Here is a 19,313-nt window from a genome sequence, read left to right as displayed (position 1 = left end):
TGTTAACTAAGCACATTTTCATTAAGAGTGTGTGCATGTTGGTGTGTGGCACTGCCTGTAACCCAGCGTTTGCTGAGGCAGAAGTTCAAGTTCAAGGATGCTCTGGTTATATAGTAAGACTATTTCAAAACACAAAATCCACAAGACTGTACAAATCTCTGAGTGTGTGTGAGTTATGTCTAAAGTTCACATTCACCAACAACAGGGAGGTTCCCTTCCCAGCTATCAGACTCCTGTCCTCAGGACTCTGACAAGGTAGGCTGTTTTGCACATTGAGAGAAACGTTTAGGAATTCAGTGTTAAGCATAACTAACAATACCATAAGCACAGATGTAATTCAGCTAGAAGCCATTACTCCTTTACTGAAAACCTAAGCCATATGAAGTTAGGGTACACATTCCACTCGTAAGCACCTCAAGATTATCAATACAAAAAACAAAACCCACAAAGTGTAGAACCAAGAGAGGAGAGGTAATTTTCTTGGATGGAAAGATACTATATTGTATTCTGCAAAACTCATTTTGAACTTTAACACATCATTAAAAAAAAAGGCTGGGGTTGGTAGCACACACCTATAATCTTCACACTTGGGTTAAAAGGCAGAAGCAGAAGAATCTTCAGATTCAAGGCCAGCCTGCTCTACAGAGTGAGCTCCAGGACAGCCAGGGCTACACAGTAAAATCTTGCCTCACTCAAAGAAAGAAAGAAAGAACCTCGGGCTGGAGAGATGGCTCAGCATTAAGAGCATCAACTGCTTTTCCAGAGGTCCCGAGTTCAATTCCCAGCAACCACATGGTGGCTCACAACCATCTGTAATGAGATCTGACACCCTCTTCTCGTGTATCTGAAGAGAGCAACAGTGCATTACTCACATACATGGAATAAATAAATCTTTTTTATTTTTTCTTTCTTCGAGACAGGGTTTCTCTATATATATAGCCCTGGCTGTCCTGGAACTCACTCTGTAGACCAGCTATCCTTGAAGTCAGAAATCCTCCTGCCTCTGCCTCCCAAGTGCTGGGATTAAAGGCATGCGCCACTACTGCCCGCAGAAATAAATAGATCTGCAAAGTGGATGGAGGGGTGATTTCAATCTTACCGCCTGCCTTTTTATCATCTTTCAATTAAGGCTATGCACGTCTTTTTGCTTACAAAGAGGCATGGTTAGAAAACCAGGGTCCCTGGCACCCAGGCAAAGGGCTCACTTGGACAAGCCCTGGCTGTGTAAGCATGAGTGCCCCTGGGCTTGCTGGCCGGCCAGTGTAGCCACAGCACTGAGCTCCAGCTTCAGCAAGCTCCTGCCTTAGAAGTAAGGAGGACAGCAGCTGCAGAGGACAGTGGTGACCTTGGGTCACACACACACATACACACACAAAAGCGGAAAAAAAGGGCTTCGGAGCACACTATAAACACAGCAAGCAGACCTCTGTGAAACAGACACATCACTGAACAGAAGAAACGAGAGGAAGTATGCTCATACCTAAAACGATAATGTTAAACCAGTGACAAAATATGCCTGCTAAGTGAATTAAGTTGTCCACTGCAATAAAGTGATCAACTTCATATTACACCCTACCTAGAAGTCACCTGGCTTTTATTCCTATTATTTAACATGAATTTACATTTTTTACAGAGAGAACTTGGAATTGTATTAGTTGCATACTTACCAACAAAAAGAATGAAAGCACGTTTGAAAATTAGGCAATCTAGTAAAAGCCCTTAGTAGTTTTCCCACAGTTCTCTTTCATGAATAATTAACACCATCAACACAAAATTGCAAACTTGGTGCCAAATGGTTCTAAATTGTGGAAATACAAATGCTGGCTGGGGCTGAAGGAAATACTGTGTGAGGTCAGGCCTGGCGCCAACTGCCTCCCTAGCATACCTAATGGAGATACGGGATCATATCCCCAACACTATATTGCCAGGACGGTTAGATGACCGGTAGTGCTAACTTCTTTTAACCTTGGTTTCGGTCTTTGGATTTCCTATCAGTTAAGGACAGAAGCATCCAAGGTTTCTTTGGCAGAGCCTCATAAAACTTCATGCTGCCACAACTGTGTAGGAATCAAGAGTAACTACGCACTGCCTACCAGCTTGCAGTGGTCAGCGCAGAGGCCAGCTCAAGAGCAAGAGCTCAGCTAGTGCTTTCTCAGCATAAAAGGCGGTAGGTACAAAGTCAGATGTGACAGTGAAGGTCAAACTCAGCTCTTTGGGAGCCTGAAGCAGGATAGTTCTAATTTTCTGCCTGAATTGGGCTATTTAGCAAAATTTTGTTTCATTAAAAAAAGCTATGAGTGTGGCAGGCCACACCTAACACTGCTGCATCTCACTTCAGACAGAAGACCTTTTTTTTTGGTACTTAATAAGGGCTGTGGATTGTTCTCAGTACATTATTCTATTTAATCCTTCCTTCTTTCCTTCATCCTAACAGTCTTGGGAAGAAGATATTGTTTTCTTACATACGAGGAAGCTAAGGCAGAGACTCAACTCAAAGCTGGTGGGCGAGGGAGCAGGACTGCCTGTGGTCCAAGCCAGTGTGTAACACCGCTCAGGAAATGTGCCTCTCCTCCAAAGCCTAGCTTCCCAGTAGGGCCCTGGAAAGACCCCTCCTTGACTACCCAGCCTCTTACTCCCTGGAAGGACTGTATTTCTCCTGCACAGCCTGCCTTGCACACCAATGATTCTGTAGCACATATCCAGCTAACTAACAGCCAAACAAGACTCTTCTCCCAGGCAGCAGACACCGTTCAGCCCGTCTCCCTTTGCTTCTCTTCAATGGTACTCTTCTTAGCTGGAGGCTTTGCTTCATGTCCCATTCCCTCTTTCACACGCCTGCTGTTTGGGATCCTCTATCTAGCCCTGACCAATTCCATCTCCGCTATACACAGTGAAACACTCATTATAAGCTCCTCATGGCTTCTCCATTTTTCAGGACAAAGCTTGATGTCTTGGCTGTCCTTAACAGGCAGTGACCTGGCAGGAGCTCTTTAGTCTTTTGTCCCACCCTCCTCTCCTAATGACTGTGTAACACTGACCCCCCTGCATTTCAAGTTCACTGTTTTCTGTACTTTAGGACTTTCTAGTACTTCTTTTTGCCTCCCTCCCTCCCTCTTCTCCCCACCAGCAGTCTTTCAGAGCTCAGACCATACTTCCAATGGTTCTGGGCAGGCACTGCTTTCCTTTTCTATAGTTTTGAAACAGCTTCCACAGTTATGCCATTTGTAGTGTGCACCTGATTTCTACTTAGTGTAAATGAAAAGTTTCCTGAGACAGGGGCTCTCTCTATAGTCCTGGATGTCTTAGAACTCTGTAGACTGGGCTGGCCTTGAACTCAAGTCCCATCTCCCTCTGCCTCCAGAGTGCTGGGATTAAAGGTGGGCGCCACCATGGACCCCCAAATCCCTTTCTAACCCATCCACCCAACTCTATGTTGTGTTCTCTCTGTTTCTTCCCTCTCAAAAATAAATAAGCTGGGAACGCCTTTAATCCCAGCACTCAGGAGGCAGAGGCAGGCAGATCTCTGTGATTTTGAGGCCAGTCTGGTCTACAGAGCTAGTTCCAGGACAGCCAGGGCTGTACAGAGAAACCCTGTCTGGAGGAGGGAAGGGAGAATAACCATCGCTTCCCTTCTTAGTTTATGGACATTGTTTCCCAAGGTTCCACAGCTTTCAGAAATGAAGCTGTTCTCTACACCCTGGGTTCCGGCACTGTGAAGATAGGGCTGGGGTCACACAAACAGCTACTCTTCCTGCGGGATTTGTCATAGCAGTCTCTTCCCTGTCAAGTAAGCCCACACTAGGACCTGACATCTGTGTGTTCACTTACCTCTCTTCCGTCACCTTTACACATGCATGTCTTACCTGCAATCTCAGCTGTTCTCTTCCTCTTAGCCCCCAAAGCTCCAGATGTTGACATTCAACCAGATTTTACAGGTCCAGCCCAAATATCCCTTCAAAAAGGCCTTCTTTAAGAACTCAGAAGTCTATCTTTATGTTACACCATTTCCATACCTTAGCTCATGTGTCTTAGCTCCTCTTTCAGTGAAAGCACTTTTGAGGGGAAGGCAGAACTGAATGTACCATCTATTGCCCTAACAAGTGAGCTGATGCTAAGGGTCTGAGCAAAACCCAGTTCATGCTCACCATGCTTACCGTTCAGAACACAGGGGGCAAGTAATACGCATACCAAATGTATATAGAGGGAGATGAACCCAGTGATTACCAACTTCTCATTAAATCAGATGACTCATTACTTCTGTGGACAGCAATGCAGGAAGCCTTGGGTTTCAGTGGATACTCACATAGTGCCCTATGGTGCTGGCATAGGTGTCAGCGATCCAGGACATCTCCCGCTCACCCGTGCTCATGTCTGGGGCAGGCACATCAATGCCAGGACCTGGGAGCACAGGGAAAGGGCAGTGTGCCAGTTTTTAAGATAAACTTATCCCAAACATAAAGATGCTTGCAATTCTAAGAGAACAATGTCACTGTAGCTAGAAAACTTTATATTTCATTTTGGTATAACAAACTGAAATTATAAAAGTATTCATTAAATGTCTCTTTTCTATGAAACTTGTACACACAATGTTATATCACTATTTCTTCTGTTAGAATTTACTCTGCTGTATCTGGAAGTTACTACAGACAATAGATTCAAGTTACTCCTGGGCTTTCAGGGTATGATGCCGGCAAAAGTTTGACCTCTCAGACTTCAGTGTTCTGAACTATAATTAGAGATACTGTATCATTTGAGCACTGTAACAGGGCCATCCTGGTCACTGATAGATAGGCAGGAAGAGTTAGCTCCCTGTTGGCTGAGGTCTTCTCACTAAATAGGAAGGGATGAGGAGGTGACACTGCTGAAGCAGGTGTGACACTTTCCCTCATGGAGCACTTCTGACTATTAGCCAGTGTCTGTCAGGTGCAGCATTTAGTTTCTTTAGAGCACAGCAAACTACAAAGCAAGGCTGAGAATAACAATGGCTCCTGGGTAATAATGGTACCTGTGTTGCTTCTAACACCGCTGGGTACGGTGAACTACGCATGCAGTGAAGCTCACTCCACTGTAAAGGGAAAACTATGTAGAATGCTCTCAAAACCGAAACAAAGATGCTAGTAAGTAAGACTTGGCATAGCTACACAAAGAAGTACTAAATAGCCATTAAAAATATTGATTTAATGTCTTGGAATTATCATCAAATTCACTATGTGGAAAAGGCAGGTTTCATATAGTCACATGTTTTTACTTACACAAAACTCTATACCCTTTTTCCTTTCCTCTCTACCCTTTGCACGTACATGTCTCTGTCCCTCTTTCTCTCTCTCTATATATATTTATATACATGTATACAGTTAGAGTAAGATAGGTATCAATGACTTGTTTACTATGTTCCTGCAATTTTGCATTGTAATTTTCTATAAACCTTTAAGTCAAGGTTCATGTTTTATGGCCCCATTAAGTCTGTCTCTCCACATCCTTGTCTCTGTATTTTAGGCACCTTTCAATCTCAGAATGGTTAACCTCCACAACCCTGATTTCCATATAGAACTCTGATCTGAAGGAAAGACTTGCTAGCCTCATCCACTGATAAAAAGAGTCTATTTGTCTGGTTTGCAAACTTTCTATTTTTCAAAGTGATATGCTTGGGCTACAGGTTAGCACAATTTTGCCAATTTACAATACATATTTATTTCCTAAGCTAAGGACAAATTGCTATAAGATCTGTTTAGAAATATCTATGGAGTAACATTACCTGCTTCAAAACAATAAATATGAACTGGTAAGTCTGAGGTAAGCAGCTTGTCAATCAAAAAGACATAATGAAAACCACAAAGACATGACTGTTGGCGGATAAGCTTGCATTTCACAAGTTAAACAAGGGGAGCAAGGGGAAATCCATGAAAAATTAGCCTGACAGGCTGAGGGTAAGACTGATCTCCTACTATGTTCCCACAGGATCAAGCTACAGGATGTAGAGATTACAAGCAATCTCTGCACTAAGGAATTCTAACAGGACATGCACATAAGGGTGGGGTTGAGGTTAGGGTAGTTCTGCTGTATGGAGACAAAGGAATAGGAGAAACCTGCAGGGCAAAGTTACAGTCGATAGGTACCACACACACACAGACACACACACACACACTCACTCACATACACACAAACATTTCTAGGCTTTTCCAAGAATCTGAAGAGGGAGTATTTTTCAATTTGTTCTGTGAGACTGGTATTACTTTATTGCCAAGTCTGGACACACAATAATTGTAAAGGGAAAAAGCAATATCTAAGTTTAAGTTGATACTGTAAGAAACAATAGCCATGCTGGTCTACAAATGTTAAACTTCATTTATTTCCTTTTGCATAGGGACAACACACTGTATTAAATATGCAACATCTTGCCCATATGGGTTTGATTATAGAAATTACTAAGTATGCTAACAAAACTCAAAAATAACCCCCAGTATATCATTATCCCTTATAATAGCATCAAAAGGACTATGTAGTTGTCTCTAGTATTGAGAAGTATGAAGAAAATAAGCCCAATAAGCAGAAAGATGTCCATGTTTATGGGTTAGGTTTAATTTGGTAAATATGCCCCCCCTCCATGCCCTCTATATTCAACACAATTCCTATCAAAATCTTACTTTTCCTCCTCTATCCCACTCCACCCATATCTGACCCTAAACTCCCAGGGCTAATAGCGTAAGAATTCAGACTCAAGTCTGATGGTGAACCCTGTAGAAAGGGAAGTGAGAAGACAAGAGATAAGCTTTCAGTTTGCCTTCTACAAGCAAATGGGCCAAATTACTCAGACTTAAATTATTCTGCGTCCTTCAGAGTTCCAGTGAGTCACTTTTGGAACTTTCATGACTTACAACTACGCTGGAAAAAAAAGTATGAAAATATGGCGATAAATATGACTGCATGAAATCTGAAAAACTCAAGGATAAAATATAACTAAGATTTTAGGCTAAGAGCAAACGTGCAATTCAAATAACCACAAAGGCATCACCAAGGCTGGAATGGGAATTCACCATCTTGAAATCAGAAAGCACCCCTGTAGGCAAGAGTGAGGTGCTCATTAACTTCTGTTGGCAGACTGTCTCTGGGCAATGCGGCACAGGTAAAATCCATAGTAGTGATCATATGAAACCGGTCAAGAACCCTAAGGACTTCAGACAAAATCTTGTAACAGTTGAGCTTTTCCTATACTCTCTCCTGTATTCATTCATTTATTTCATACCTTACTTCCTAACAACAGAGCAAGTTTCAATATGCAGCTTAATTGCATAGGAGCTTGTCATTCATGGAGGGAACACGGAGGGAACTCTCAGGCATAGGAAAGCAGAGTTAAGAGGATGCTGTGCCCAACCCGATCCCAGCCAGTTTCCCTTGACCATCCTACTGAGTAACCTTACTTACTTAAGTTAACCAGAAGCCTGTAGACAGGAACTATTAAGACAAAACTACTTAGAAACTGAAGAGTAAACAACTATACAGCACAAGAAACATTCCTATCTCACAAAGAACTTAGCAACACACATACAAGGCAATAAGATAATCAAGCAGGTGAAGTGTCCTTAGAAATGGAGCACGCTCACAAAAGCTCCTCTAACTGACCCGAGCATTCCTCAGAGAATGAAGGAGAATGGAGTAACGAGTTTATGACATCAGCCTCACCACCACCTCCAGTGAGGTAAGGAACAGCTAATACACATTAAAACCACTAGCTTCAAATGACATCAGATTTCTCACATCTTAAAAATACTGTTATAAAGCCAGTATTTAGTAGTCACATCCCTTTCCATGCTTCAGAACAGGGTATGAACAAGGCAGGAAAGATCTCTCCTTAGTGTCCTTGTTCCACACTGCAGCGAGAACCTGAACTTGTTAAAAACAAGCTAAGATGTGTCTATGAGATCTATAATAAAACCTGATTTCTAGAAGGGAAAGGACAACTATACCTAAGGTTTATAAAAGCAGTTTCATCAAGACCGTTACTTTGTAGGTGTTTCACTCTATACAGAAACACATAGGGCAATACATACCAATAAAACCCTTCTTGGCCAGCTCCATAGTGAACCTCCGTGTAATTTTTTCTAATTCATTATCCTACAGAGAGACAAACAAACACAAAGAGAAACACATTTTTGATATAAAGATCAAATGGAAAGAGGATTTATTTTTTTGTTTGTTTGTTTTTTGAGACAGGGTTTCTCTGTGTAGCCCTGGCTGTCCTGGAACTCACTCTGTAGACCAGGCTGGCCTCGAACTCAGAAATCCACCTGCCTTTGCCTCCCAAGTGCTGGGATTAAAGGCCTGCGCCACCCCCTTCTCCCCCACTCCCCGGTGGGAAGACACTCCCAGTACCACCTGTGGAGCAGGCACTTCTAGTTACTTTTTTGACCTTGGTTTTACTATGTAGCAGACTAGGCAGACCTGGAACTATGTATCTCAGTGTGGTAAAGAAAACCTAGGTCAATAACCCCAGTATAAAGAAAAAATGATTTTTCTTTCTTTCTTTTTTTGGTTTGTTTTTTGAGACAGAGTTTCTCTTTCTAGTCCTGACTGTCCTGGAACTCAGAGATCTGCCTACCTCAGCTTCCTAAATCCTAGGATTAAAGGCATGTACCACCACTGCCTGGTTAAAAAAAATAATGAAATAAAAAAAGATTTCAAAAGGCCTGCTTGGACTTCAGAGAATTCAAGGCAACCCCGTGAAGCTCCGTTTCAATATAAAAAGTAAAGAGAGGGTTGGGGAGATACAGCTCAACGGGAGAGTATCTGCCTAGCATGTGAGGACTAGAGTCTTGGTTCAGTGAAGGCATGACTGAGGGAGCCTTACTGGCTGGCCTTGAACTTGCTATCTAGTCTATACTGGCCACGAACTCAGAGATCCACCTACACCTGCCAAACATGGTGTTTGTAATTCCATCACTGGGAACACCGAGGCAAAAGAATGTGTAGACAAATAAGGCTATATAGGTATAGGCTATAAAAGGAAACTTTGTCTAAAATGTGTATGTGTGTGTGCATAATGCAGAACATGACAGTGCGTCCTGCAATCCCAGTACCTAGGAGGTAAAAGAAGCCATCCTAAGGTATATTTACTAAGTCCCAGGTCAGCCAGGGCTTCAGAGTAATAACATCCTCAATCCCCCCTCTTTTCGGTTTCTATCGCGCGCTCTCTCTCTCTCTCTCATACACTCACACAAAACAGTTATAACTATATAGATCCTGAGGTGGTCTCAATAGGGATGGCCCCTATAGACTCATGTGTTTGAATGCTTGGCCCATAGGGAATGGCACTATTACAGAGGTGTGGCCTTGTTGGAGGAAGTGTGTCACTATGGAGGCGGGGTTTGAAGTCTTCTATGTTCAAGCTGGGCCTAGTGTGGCAGTCTCCTGCTGACTGTGAATCAGGATGTAGACCTCTCAGCTCCTTCTCCAGCACCATGTCTGCCTGCATGCTGCCATGCTTTCTGCCATGATGACAATGGACTAAACCACTGAAACTGTTAGCTAGCCCAATTAAATGTCTTCCTTTATAAAAGCTGCTGGGGTCATGGTGTCTCTTCATAGCAATAAAACCCTAAGACAGACTCCATGGGTTAAGTGTTAAGTTTTAACATGGGTGTGGTGACTATGCCTGTAACCCCACGTCTCAGGAGGACTGCAGAGAATGAGGTCAATCTGGGTTATGTAGTGAATCCCTATCTCAAAAACAAAACAAGATCACATGCAAAAAGTGAGACAGAGCTGGGGTTTAACACAGATGCTTAATATAGGCATAAGGGTTAAGAGACCGGCAGTTAAAAAAGAGAAGACACATCCAAGTGCGTGGGTGTGGGCTTCTTGAAAGGGTTACAGAGATAAACAAGACACCCAAGTATGGGTGACAGTGTGTTCAAGGAGTCATCAAATGGTGAATTTCAGAGAATGAAACCACACAGCTAACTACTGTAGCAACCAGTTTTAACTAACTTGGAACTAACAGAATAAACATGATCTTTACTAGATAAGTTATTTGTTGCTAGAATAAAACCTTGGTATTAAAACTTAAGATCAAAATTTTACTCATTTTTTTAATTTTTAGTTTTCCAAGACAGGGCTTCTCTGGTAGCCCTAGCTATTCTGGAACTTACTATGTAGATCAAGCTATCCTTGAACTCAGACATCTGCCTGCCTCTGCCACCTGAGTGCTTGGATTAAAAGTGCTTGGATTAAAAGTGTGTGCCATCATGCTGGGCATAAAACTTAAGATCAAAATTTTTAAAAATTAAAAAAATTGGATGTAAATGTCTATTAACATGAGAAGCACAGACATCAACAGCAAGCAAGTATGGCAAAATACATTAGGTAATTTACAACGGATTCAATCATTATCTGTTTTCCAGTTCCTCCAGGAAAGCCATGGGACCATTAACCTCACTGGCATGAGGAGCACAACTCTAGGCCCTATGTGGACAACACCAGCTGGATACTTACTGTATAGTTCTTGGGGTTGATCTTAACGCCTGCTTTAGCACCTCCAAACGGCACATCTGAGAGAGAATAGTGAAAGATATTGATCCATAAAAGCTAAAAACACATAAAAACAGAAAATACTGCCAATACAGAGAGAGCAAATATCATCAAGTATGTTTCTGAAGTATTCTTGCATCTTCTTCCTTACCTATACACAGTCAGTTATCTGGAGGATGGAATCCAACCCTAGACAAGAATTTTATGTTTCCTATGTACATAATCTACTGGTAATGATGTAGGACAGTTTACTGTTGCCTACATTTTATTTTTGGTTTGTTTTTTGAGACAGGGTTTCTCTGTGTAGCCCTGGCTGTCCTGGATCTCTCTTTAGACCAGGCTGGCCTCGACCTCAGACTGACTTGCTTCTGTCTGCAGAGTACTGGAATTGAAGGCGTGTGCTACCACCGCACAGCCTGATACCTACGATTTGACAATAGCTCAGCTCATAAGTTCAGGTATGGAGCTTTCTACTTGGAGCACTATTTTGGTGCTCATATAGTTCCAGATTCTGAATCATTTCAAGACAGGGTTTCTTTGTGTAGTCCTGGCTGTTCTGGAACTCACAGATCCACCTAACCTATACCCGAGTGCTGGGGTTAAAGGTGTGAGCCACCATCACCTAGCTACATGACTGCTTTAATTCTAGAAAATTCCCAAACTAAAGCCAGTGCTGAAGCCGTAGCTTAGTTGGTGGAGTGCCTGCCTAGGATGAAAAATGCTCTGGATTTAATTCTCAGCATCACAAGAAAACACAGATGTTAAACTTGAAATGAAGTCTTACTGAACAGGTATTATATATAATGCCAGCCAGGTGTTAACTGCATTTAATCAGTATTCTACTACTTCTAAGAGAATATTGTATTTGCTTTCCTTCTACTATGATTTATTTAGACCATGGATGAACATTTAAAACAAGGGTGTATGCTTCAAGAAAATTCAGTTAGCTTCTATAAAAACTTCACTGTTGTAAGTTTGGAAATGATGACAAAGTTCTTATTTCTTTAATTACCATGTTCTCCTTGGTGATATATATTCTATTACCTATGTGTTACAATCTATACTAACGTACAACTATAATGCAAACACACAATTAAGGAGGGAAACCAGTCTTATACTTCCCATAGCCCTTAGAGAGATCCTAAGCAACAAAATGTATGTGTTATAATTCAGAAATGGAGAAGACTATGAAAGAAAGTAAAATAATCAGGTCAGGTTTGGTGATAGACACCTTTAAACCCAGCATTTGGGAGGCGGAGGCAGAGGCAGGAAGATCTCTGAGTTCAATGCCAGACTGGTCATAGAGTTTCAAGCCAGCCAGGGCTATATATATATGATACTATCAATAAACAAACAAACAAATGAAGTTCTTTCAAAAAACAAAAACAATTGTTAAATTTTTTTGTTGTTTTGGTTTTTTTGTTTTTCGAGACAGGGTTTCTCTGTGTAGATAGAGCTGGTTGTCCTGGAACTCACTCTGTAGACCAGGCTGGCCTCAAACTCAGAGATCCACCTGCCTCTGCCTCCCAAGTGCTGGGATTAAAGGCGTGTGCCACCATCGCCCGGCCTGTTAAATATTTTTATAGCATACTAAAAGTAACCATTGGGCCAATGAATTGGCTCAGCAGGTAACAGTCTTAGAAACTTGACAACCTAAGTTTGATTAAGAACCACCTCTACAGTGTTGCCTCTGACTTCCACACACATCATTATAAACACAGTAATAAGAAGAATTTTAAAAAGTAGCCGTGCATAGCCACATTTCCCCAAAGAGTTGTCAGGCATCAGCAGAGACGGCCACTCACCGACCACAGCGCACTTGTACGTCATTAAGGAAGCCAGTGCTTTTACTTCATCCACACTCACGTCAGTGCTGTAACGGATACCTGGGGAGATTCATTTAAAAAAGGAGGGAAGACAGAATTACATCTACAACTTCTGCTAAGTTAACAAAATAGCTATAAATTGAAAACGCCATACCTCTTATATTTTACAGACAAGCTATTTCTATATACAACTGAAATACCTTTTTTTCTTTTTAAAGTTTATGAGACAGGGTTTCTCTGTGTAGTCCTGGCTGTCCTAGGACTTGCTCTGTACACCAGGTTGGCCTTGAACCCTGTGCTGAGCTATAGGTATTTTATGTATAAGGACACCATAAAAGGTAAAAGGGGGTGGGGCTGGAGAGATGACTCAGTGGTTAGGAATACTGACTCTTCTTCCAGAGGTCCTGAGTTCAACCACATGGTGGCTCAGAACCATCTGTACCGTGATCAGATGCCTTCTTCTGGTGTGTCTGAATAAAGCTTTTATATATATATATATATATATATATATATATATATATATATATATATATATATAAAGAACGCTTAGATATTTAAAGACAACTAGTACTCAAAAGGCTCTCATCCTGACACCCAGCACTGCAAAAACAAACAAATGCATGCCAGTGAGATGACTTAGCAGGTGACAATACTAGCCACTAAGCTTAATTACTTGCCTTCAATTCCTGGGACATATCTGGTAGTAGATAACTGATACACATATGCTGTGGTACCCAACATACACACAAATCAGTCAATACCAAATAAAAAATTATTAATGTTCTCTTACTGGAAAGATAACAGCTAGAAATGTAGAGTATAACAATACAAGTTTCCACTGAGGAGCTACAAACTCAATGTTAAAAAATACTAGTGGGGGGCTGGAGAGATGGCTCAGAGGTTAAGAATACTGACTGCTCTTCCAAAGGTCCTGAGGTCAATTCCTGGCAAGCAACCATCTGTGCTTGAAGATATCAACAATGCACTCACACACATAAAATAAACAACTAAATCTTAAAAAAAAATATTAGTGGTGGCATGCACCTTTAATCCCAGTACTCAGGAAGACGAGGCAGGAGGATCTTTGAGTTCAAGGGCAGCCTGGTCTACAGAGTGACTTCTAGGACAGCCAGGGCTACATAGTGAAACTGTCTTGAAAAACAACAAAGCAAACAAAAACCCAAACACATGTTTCCAATAGATTAACTTTTTTGTTTGTGGAAAAAAATTTCCCTAGCTACACCCATGTGGAAATATTAGTCACACCACAGGCATTTTTCTGCAGACTATGAACTAATGAAAAACTTCTACTGGAGTGAGCTAGGGGAGGGGTTGTCAGGAGAGCAGAATCAGACCTGGAGCAGACAAGAGGGTAAGAAGGGAGCAGAAGGTAATGAGGCTGTGTGACCTGGGTGAGGAGATTTTCTTTGCAAACTTTCTAAAGAATCAATAGTACACAGGGGCTCTAACCACTGGACTACTGGGCCCAACAGTGATAACACAACACCTCAAGGTAAACCCCAGGAAGAAAACTCCCACGCACACGCCCCAACCTCACATAATAGGTAAATGTAAGGGGCTGGAGAGGTGGCTAAGTGGTTAAGAGCACTGACTGCTCTCTAGAAGGTCCTGAGTTCAAATCCCTCCCAGCAACCACATGGTGGCTCACAACCATCTGTAATGAGATCTGACGCTCTCTTCTGGCGCATCTGAAGACAGCTACAGTATACTTATATATAATAATAAAAAATAAATCTTAAAAAAAAGTAAATGTAAAATAAATTAAGTCTCACAAAAATGAAAACAAAGTAAACCAAATCTTCTACCTCTTCAAAACTAGCTGGGGTTGCCATGGTGATGGAGAAAACAAACCACCAGCTCATTACTTAGAAAAAAGACTAAGTGAAAGCCACAACTGACTGCTTGACATTTTCCTGTTTCTAGTTGAATCAAAACCAAACATACATTCACGTAAACTCCTTAGCTACCATCCTTTTGTATGATGAATTAGTAACTCAACATTTTTGGAAACTTAAATGTTTTTAAAAATTACTTGAACTGGGATCTCCTTAATGAGGCATGGCTTACTCACCCAGAATTCAAATCCCAGTGTCGTTCTAAACTATCTACTTAATAAACAGGAGTCCTAGGCTGTGATTGTAGCTCAGGGGTAGACGGCTCGTGTAAGGCTCTGGGCCTCATCCCTAGCAAAGAAAGCAAAAGAAAAGGAGGGAGGAAGAAAACCAATGAACTTACTCTATGGTGCCAAGGACTCCTGTCTAAGAAGTCAGGAGACATAGGTTTTAAGAACTACTAACAAGCCAGGCAGTGGTGGCGCATGCCTTTAATCCCAGCACTTGGGAGGCAGAGGCAGGCGGATTTCTGAGGTCAAGGCCAGCCTGGTCTACAAAGTGAGTTCCAGTCGGCTAGGGCTACACAGAGAAACCCTGTCTCGGAAAAACAAAACAAAACAAAACAAAAGAACTGCTAACCCACTTGGAAGAGAAAAACTTAAGCTTCTTGGGAAACAAAGTTTAGCTTCTTCATTAAAAATTTAAATTAGGTCTTACAAATGACTTTTTAAAAAGATTACAACTTAAGACACTTGATTAGCACCTTTTCCCTTTGGGACTAGGCATTCTCAGTCATTTAAATCTGTATTTAAATCTTTCCAAATAATCTCTATGCATTATAACTACCAACAATATAGCAGTCTTATATTAATTAAGTCTTGTGCATAAAAGCTTGCCTTATCACTCCAACAGATGGGAGTGAAAAGAGAAAAAAAAGCATTAAAAAAAGGATCTTGTTAAGTTTTAAATAAGAATTACTTACATATTCTTTTCTTCTGATAGTCATACTTTCAACCCCAACAGGTTTGATGCTAAACTATTGAGTATAAAGTTGGGTGACTGGGCTGGAGAGATGGCTCAGTGGTTAAGAACACTGACTGCTCTCCAGAAGGTCCTGAATTCAAATCCTAGCAACCACATGATGGCTCACAACCATCTGTAATGAGATCTGATGCCCTCTTCTGGGGTGTCTGAATAAAGCTACAGTGTACTTACATATAATAAATAAATCTTAAAAAAAAAAAGTTGGGTGACCTAGCTATGGCATGGCTGTGTATGACTGTAATTCTAGCACACAGGCAAATGAGGCCGGTCTGGGCTACATAGTTAAAAAAAAAAAAAAAGGTACCCCTGATATCCCATGAAGTTGGGCAACATTTAACAAGACAAAAAGGCAACAGTAACTATCCAAACTCGTTATGAAAAGGTTCAAAGGACTAAAGCTATCTAGTTTCAACGGGTCTTCGGAGAATAAGGGCAGAATTACCATAGAGGAAAGGGAGGCTAGGAAAGTAACAACCAAGAGAGGACTGTGTGCAGAAGTCAGAGGACCAACTGAATCTAGTTCTCTCCTACTGGGTGGATCCCAGGGATGGAAATCAGGTCAGCAGGCTTGGCGGCAAACACATTTACATGATCAACCTGATGAATTACCGACACCCTGTCCTAAAACATCTCCTGAATGATCTAAAGCATTCACAATAATACATTAAATACTATACATCTTTTGTACATATATACATATCTGTATAAACTATTATTTTTCAAATAAACAAAGCACTGTGTGCTGAGAACTGAAGCTGGGTCCTCTGAAAGAACAGGTGCCCTTAATAGTGGAGACATCTCCTGAGCCTTTATTTTATTCTTATTCTTTAATTTTATACCACTTCCCAGAACGTTGCACCAGTTAAGATCATTAATGACCTACTCCTGGAATTTCCTATTTAGACTGCTGTTGAACGGCTTTCAGATGGGGTCTACAGTCCTTAGTAGCGTTATTTTTTCCCCCACTCTCTTAGACTGAAAACTTTATCTCTGATCCTTCCCATCTTCATCCCATATCTCTGAAGAATACCATTGTTTCAAAATACTTTAGTTTGCCTCATTTCCTTTCCATTCCTATTACCTTCATTCTTAGTTCTGATGATTTTCTGTAATCCATTAGGTTTATCATTACGTATTCAACAAAGCTGAAACAGGCCAACTCTCTGTCCATCACCTTTTTTAGTTCTCTGCCCACAGAGACAGCATTCCCTCACTTAATTCACATCTAACACTAACCATCGAAAGCTTCCACCTCGCAGGTTAAATAAAAGATCAACAATCTCACATGATCACCCTTTTCAGAAATTAGTTACAAGGACTGGGTCTGACTTGGATATAAACTGGTGGTTTCTACAGTCCCTCCTCTGGTTCAGTAATATGCTATCATGCCTTATAGAACTTAAATACCTTACATATAACTAAGGATTCAACAAGGGAGTTTCCTTCCCCAAGGAGCTAGGGGCACACCATCCCCCAGGCACAAAGATGAGCTTACCATGCAGCTAGCTCTCTGACCCTCTCATTATCATTTCACCTTTTGTCTTTTTGAGGACCCAGGATCACTGTGTAGCACTGGCTGGTCTGAAAATCTCTAAAGACCAGCAGAACATTAAACTAAGAGTCCTTTCTGCTTCTGTTCTTAACATCTGCAACATTAGTGGATAAAATCTGATTTTCTCAGAATTTAAATGATTACAGTGGTAAATTCAATTTCTTCTGGTCTTAAGCCAAAAATCTCACCTGTTCAGTTCTTTTATGGGACTATTAATCATTACCTACTTTCCTCAAGTTATGTGCACTGGTGCTTAGTTTCCGATTATGACTTGCAGATTCTACACGGTGTGCTGAGACACCCATAACTAGTTAAGTGTCAATGCTTACAGAATGGGAGAAGGGAAATCTGTAGCATACACTGCGGCAGGTTTCAGAGCTCTTCATTTGTTTGCCCATAAGGACTGGGGACACATGGCTTTTATGAAATGACATGTCTGTATAAAGGCAAACAATTCTGCATTTAACTAAAATGTATTACAAACACTACTTCACAGCTGAGTGCTAAGGAATCTATGAATTATATGGCTTATAAAACAAATTAACTTTTGTATTGTATTTCGTAGCAGCAAAACACAGTTACACAAGATACCCATCTAATGATTTGAGGAAGTTCTAACACAGAAGAAAGAACCATTAACGGGAAAACTTCAACTAAATATGATATGAAGACACTGAGGGGCAAGATAGAAAACAAAGAAAGTGGCTCCTATAGTCAGTTGATTGCTAACCCCCCCTTTTTGGTTTTTCGAGACAGGGTTTCTCTGTGTAGACCAGGCTGGCCTCGAACTCAGAAATCCGCCTGCCTCTGGCTCCCGAGTGCTGGGATGAAAGGCGTGCCCACCACGCCCGGCTCCCTTCTAAACCTTTTTAACATTTCACCCTATGTGTCTGAATGCTTTGCCTGTATGCATATACATATGTGCGTGCACGGTGCCTGAGGAGGTCAGAGCAGGCACAGCTCCACTGGCACTGGAGTTATGGATGGTTCTGCGTCACCACCGAGTGCTAGGAATCAAACCAGGTAAGAGCAGCTAATGCTCTAAACCAGAGTGGCCTCTCCAGCCCCTCCACTGACTTTTAAGAACTTTACACTAAAACTGTTAATAGAACAATCTGTTGAGAAAGTTGTTCTCTTCAGAATAACAGATGCTTCAGGAGAGATGCATACAAATGGAGTGGTGAGGGAAGGCAGCCACCTCAAACACAGATTTACCCTAGCAAACAACTGGATGACAGATGATGTACCCAGAATATCGTGTCCACCGGGAACTATCTCTGCTGTGTTTGAAAACATGTCAGAGGGCTGGTGAGATGGCTCAGTGGGTAAGAGCACCCGACTGCTCTTCCGAAGGTCCGGAGTTCAAATCCCAGCAACCACATGGTGGCTCACAACCATCCATAACGAGATCTGACTCCCTCTTCTGGAGTGTCTGAAGACAGCTTCAATGTACTTACATATAATAAATAAATAAATAAATAAATAAAAAGAAAACATGTCAGAACCTTTGAACAAATCTTGTCAAATCAATTGTTTATTACAATATCCATCTTTGCTACAAAAATAGATTTTTTGTTTTTTTTGAGACAGGATCTTATCTATGTAGTCCAGGTTGGCACTGAATTTCAGATTTTCCTGTGTTACAGAAAATCAGGTATGCATACGGCCATACCGGGCTACTGACAGAATCCAGGCCTTGAGTTCCAGCTCTTAGTTAAGTCTCTGGTCCTCTGTAAATCCTTACCAGAGGCAAATCTAGTAGCCTCAGTTAAATACGACTTAGGGAAAAAAAAAATCACAAAACCAAGTTTTATTAAATATTTACTTGAAATAAAGTACTCACCAGCACTTCCAGGTGGTCTTTACTTTAAACTATCTCCTTTCATTATAGATTAGACTACTGTATTGATTCAGTACAGGATTTGTTCCTGTTTTTTGAGATAGGGTCTAACTGAGTGGCTCAGCTCTCAGAGCTAGGATTGCAGCAAGTCACCAGACCTGGTTCAGCCTCGAGGGCTTTATTTTAGGAAACTCAGGTGTAAGGTCTCTGTGGAGGAAAGGTTAGATAGAGAGGGCTCAAGGCTGGGAAAGGGATGTCAAGGAACAGATGAGGTCTCTCGTAATAAACACTGGGAGAGCCGGGAGAGCCAATGAGGCAGGAGGATCAAGAACAAAACTCCCAAAACACTATGAGAAGACAATTCACTTAGGCATGGGGCAGGGGGCTGGCGGGGGGTAAGGGGGTGAAGAGGCAGTGTGAAGTTAAATAAATGTAACGGTTTACTTTGTAGAACGTTACTTTATCTTGCTGTATCATCATGCAATGCTGTTACTGTTAACCAACTACAAACCAGTTTCTCTATTTCTGTTCTGTTCACTCCACTTTGAGCAAGTGCTTTGGCTACTGTGATCTGGTAAGGCTGATGATATTTGTTGCTAGGTTCAATATTTTGCTATTAAAACTCCTGTGACAAGAGCACTTAAAATAACAAACTATGGCAAACTCAAACTGCT

At 41.4% G+C, this 19,313-nt stretch overlaps 1 protein-coding gene across 1 annotated transcript in view; it reads right to left on the bottom strand.

The window, feature by feature from the left end:
- Glud1 (glutamate dehydrogenase 1) overlaps positions 1-19,313 on the bottom strand; it is a 32,984-nt gene that overhangs the window by 11,469 nt on the left and 2,202 nt on the right. The window contains exons 2-5 of the mRNA XM_021182449.3: positions 12,330-12,410; positions 10,489-10,544; positions 8,049-8,112; positions 4,304-4,398 (exon numbers count right to left, since the gene is read on the bottom strand). Of these exons, the coding sequence (XP_021038108.1) occupies positions 4,304-4,398; positions 8,049-8,112; positions 10,489-10,544; positions 12,330-12,410 (296 nt within the window). The remainder of the gene's footprint in view (positions 1-4,303; positions 4,399-8,048; positions 8,113-10,488; positions 10,545-12,329; positions 12,411-19,313) is intronic.

The sequence above is a fragment of the Mus caroli genome, unplaced genomic scaffold (genome assembly GCF_978045245.1).
Source record: "Mus caroli unplaced genomic scaffold, Mus_caroli_1 scaffold_12, whole genome shotgun sequence".
Taxonomy (NCBI): domain Eukaryota; kingdom Metazoa; phylum Chordata; class Mammalia; order Rodentia; family Muridae; genus Mus; species Mus caroli.
The sequence above is the reverse complement of the archived record's forward strand: the minus strand, read 5'-3'. Positions and strand labels throughout refer to the sequence as shown.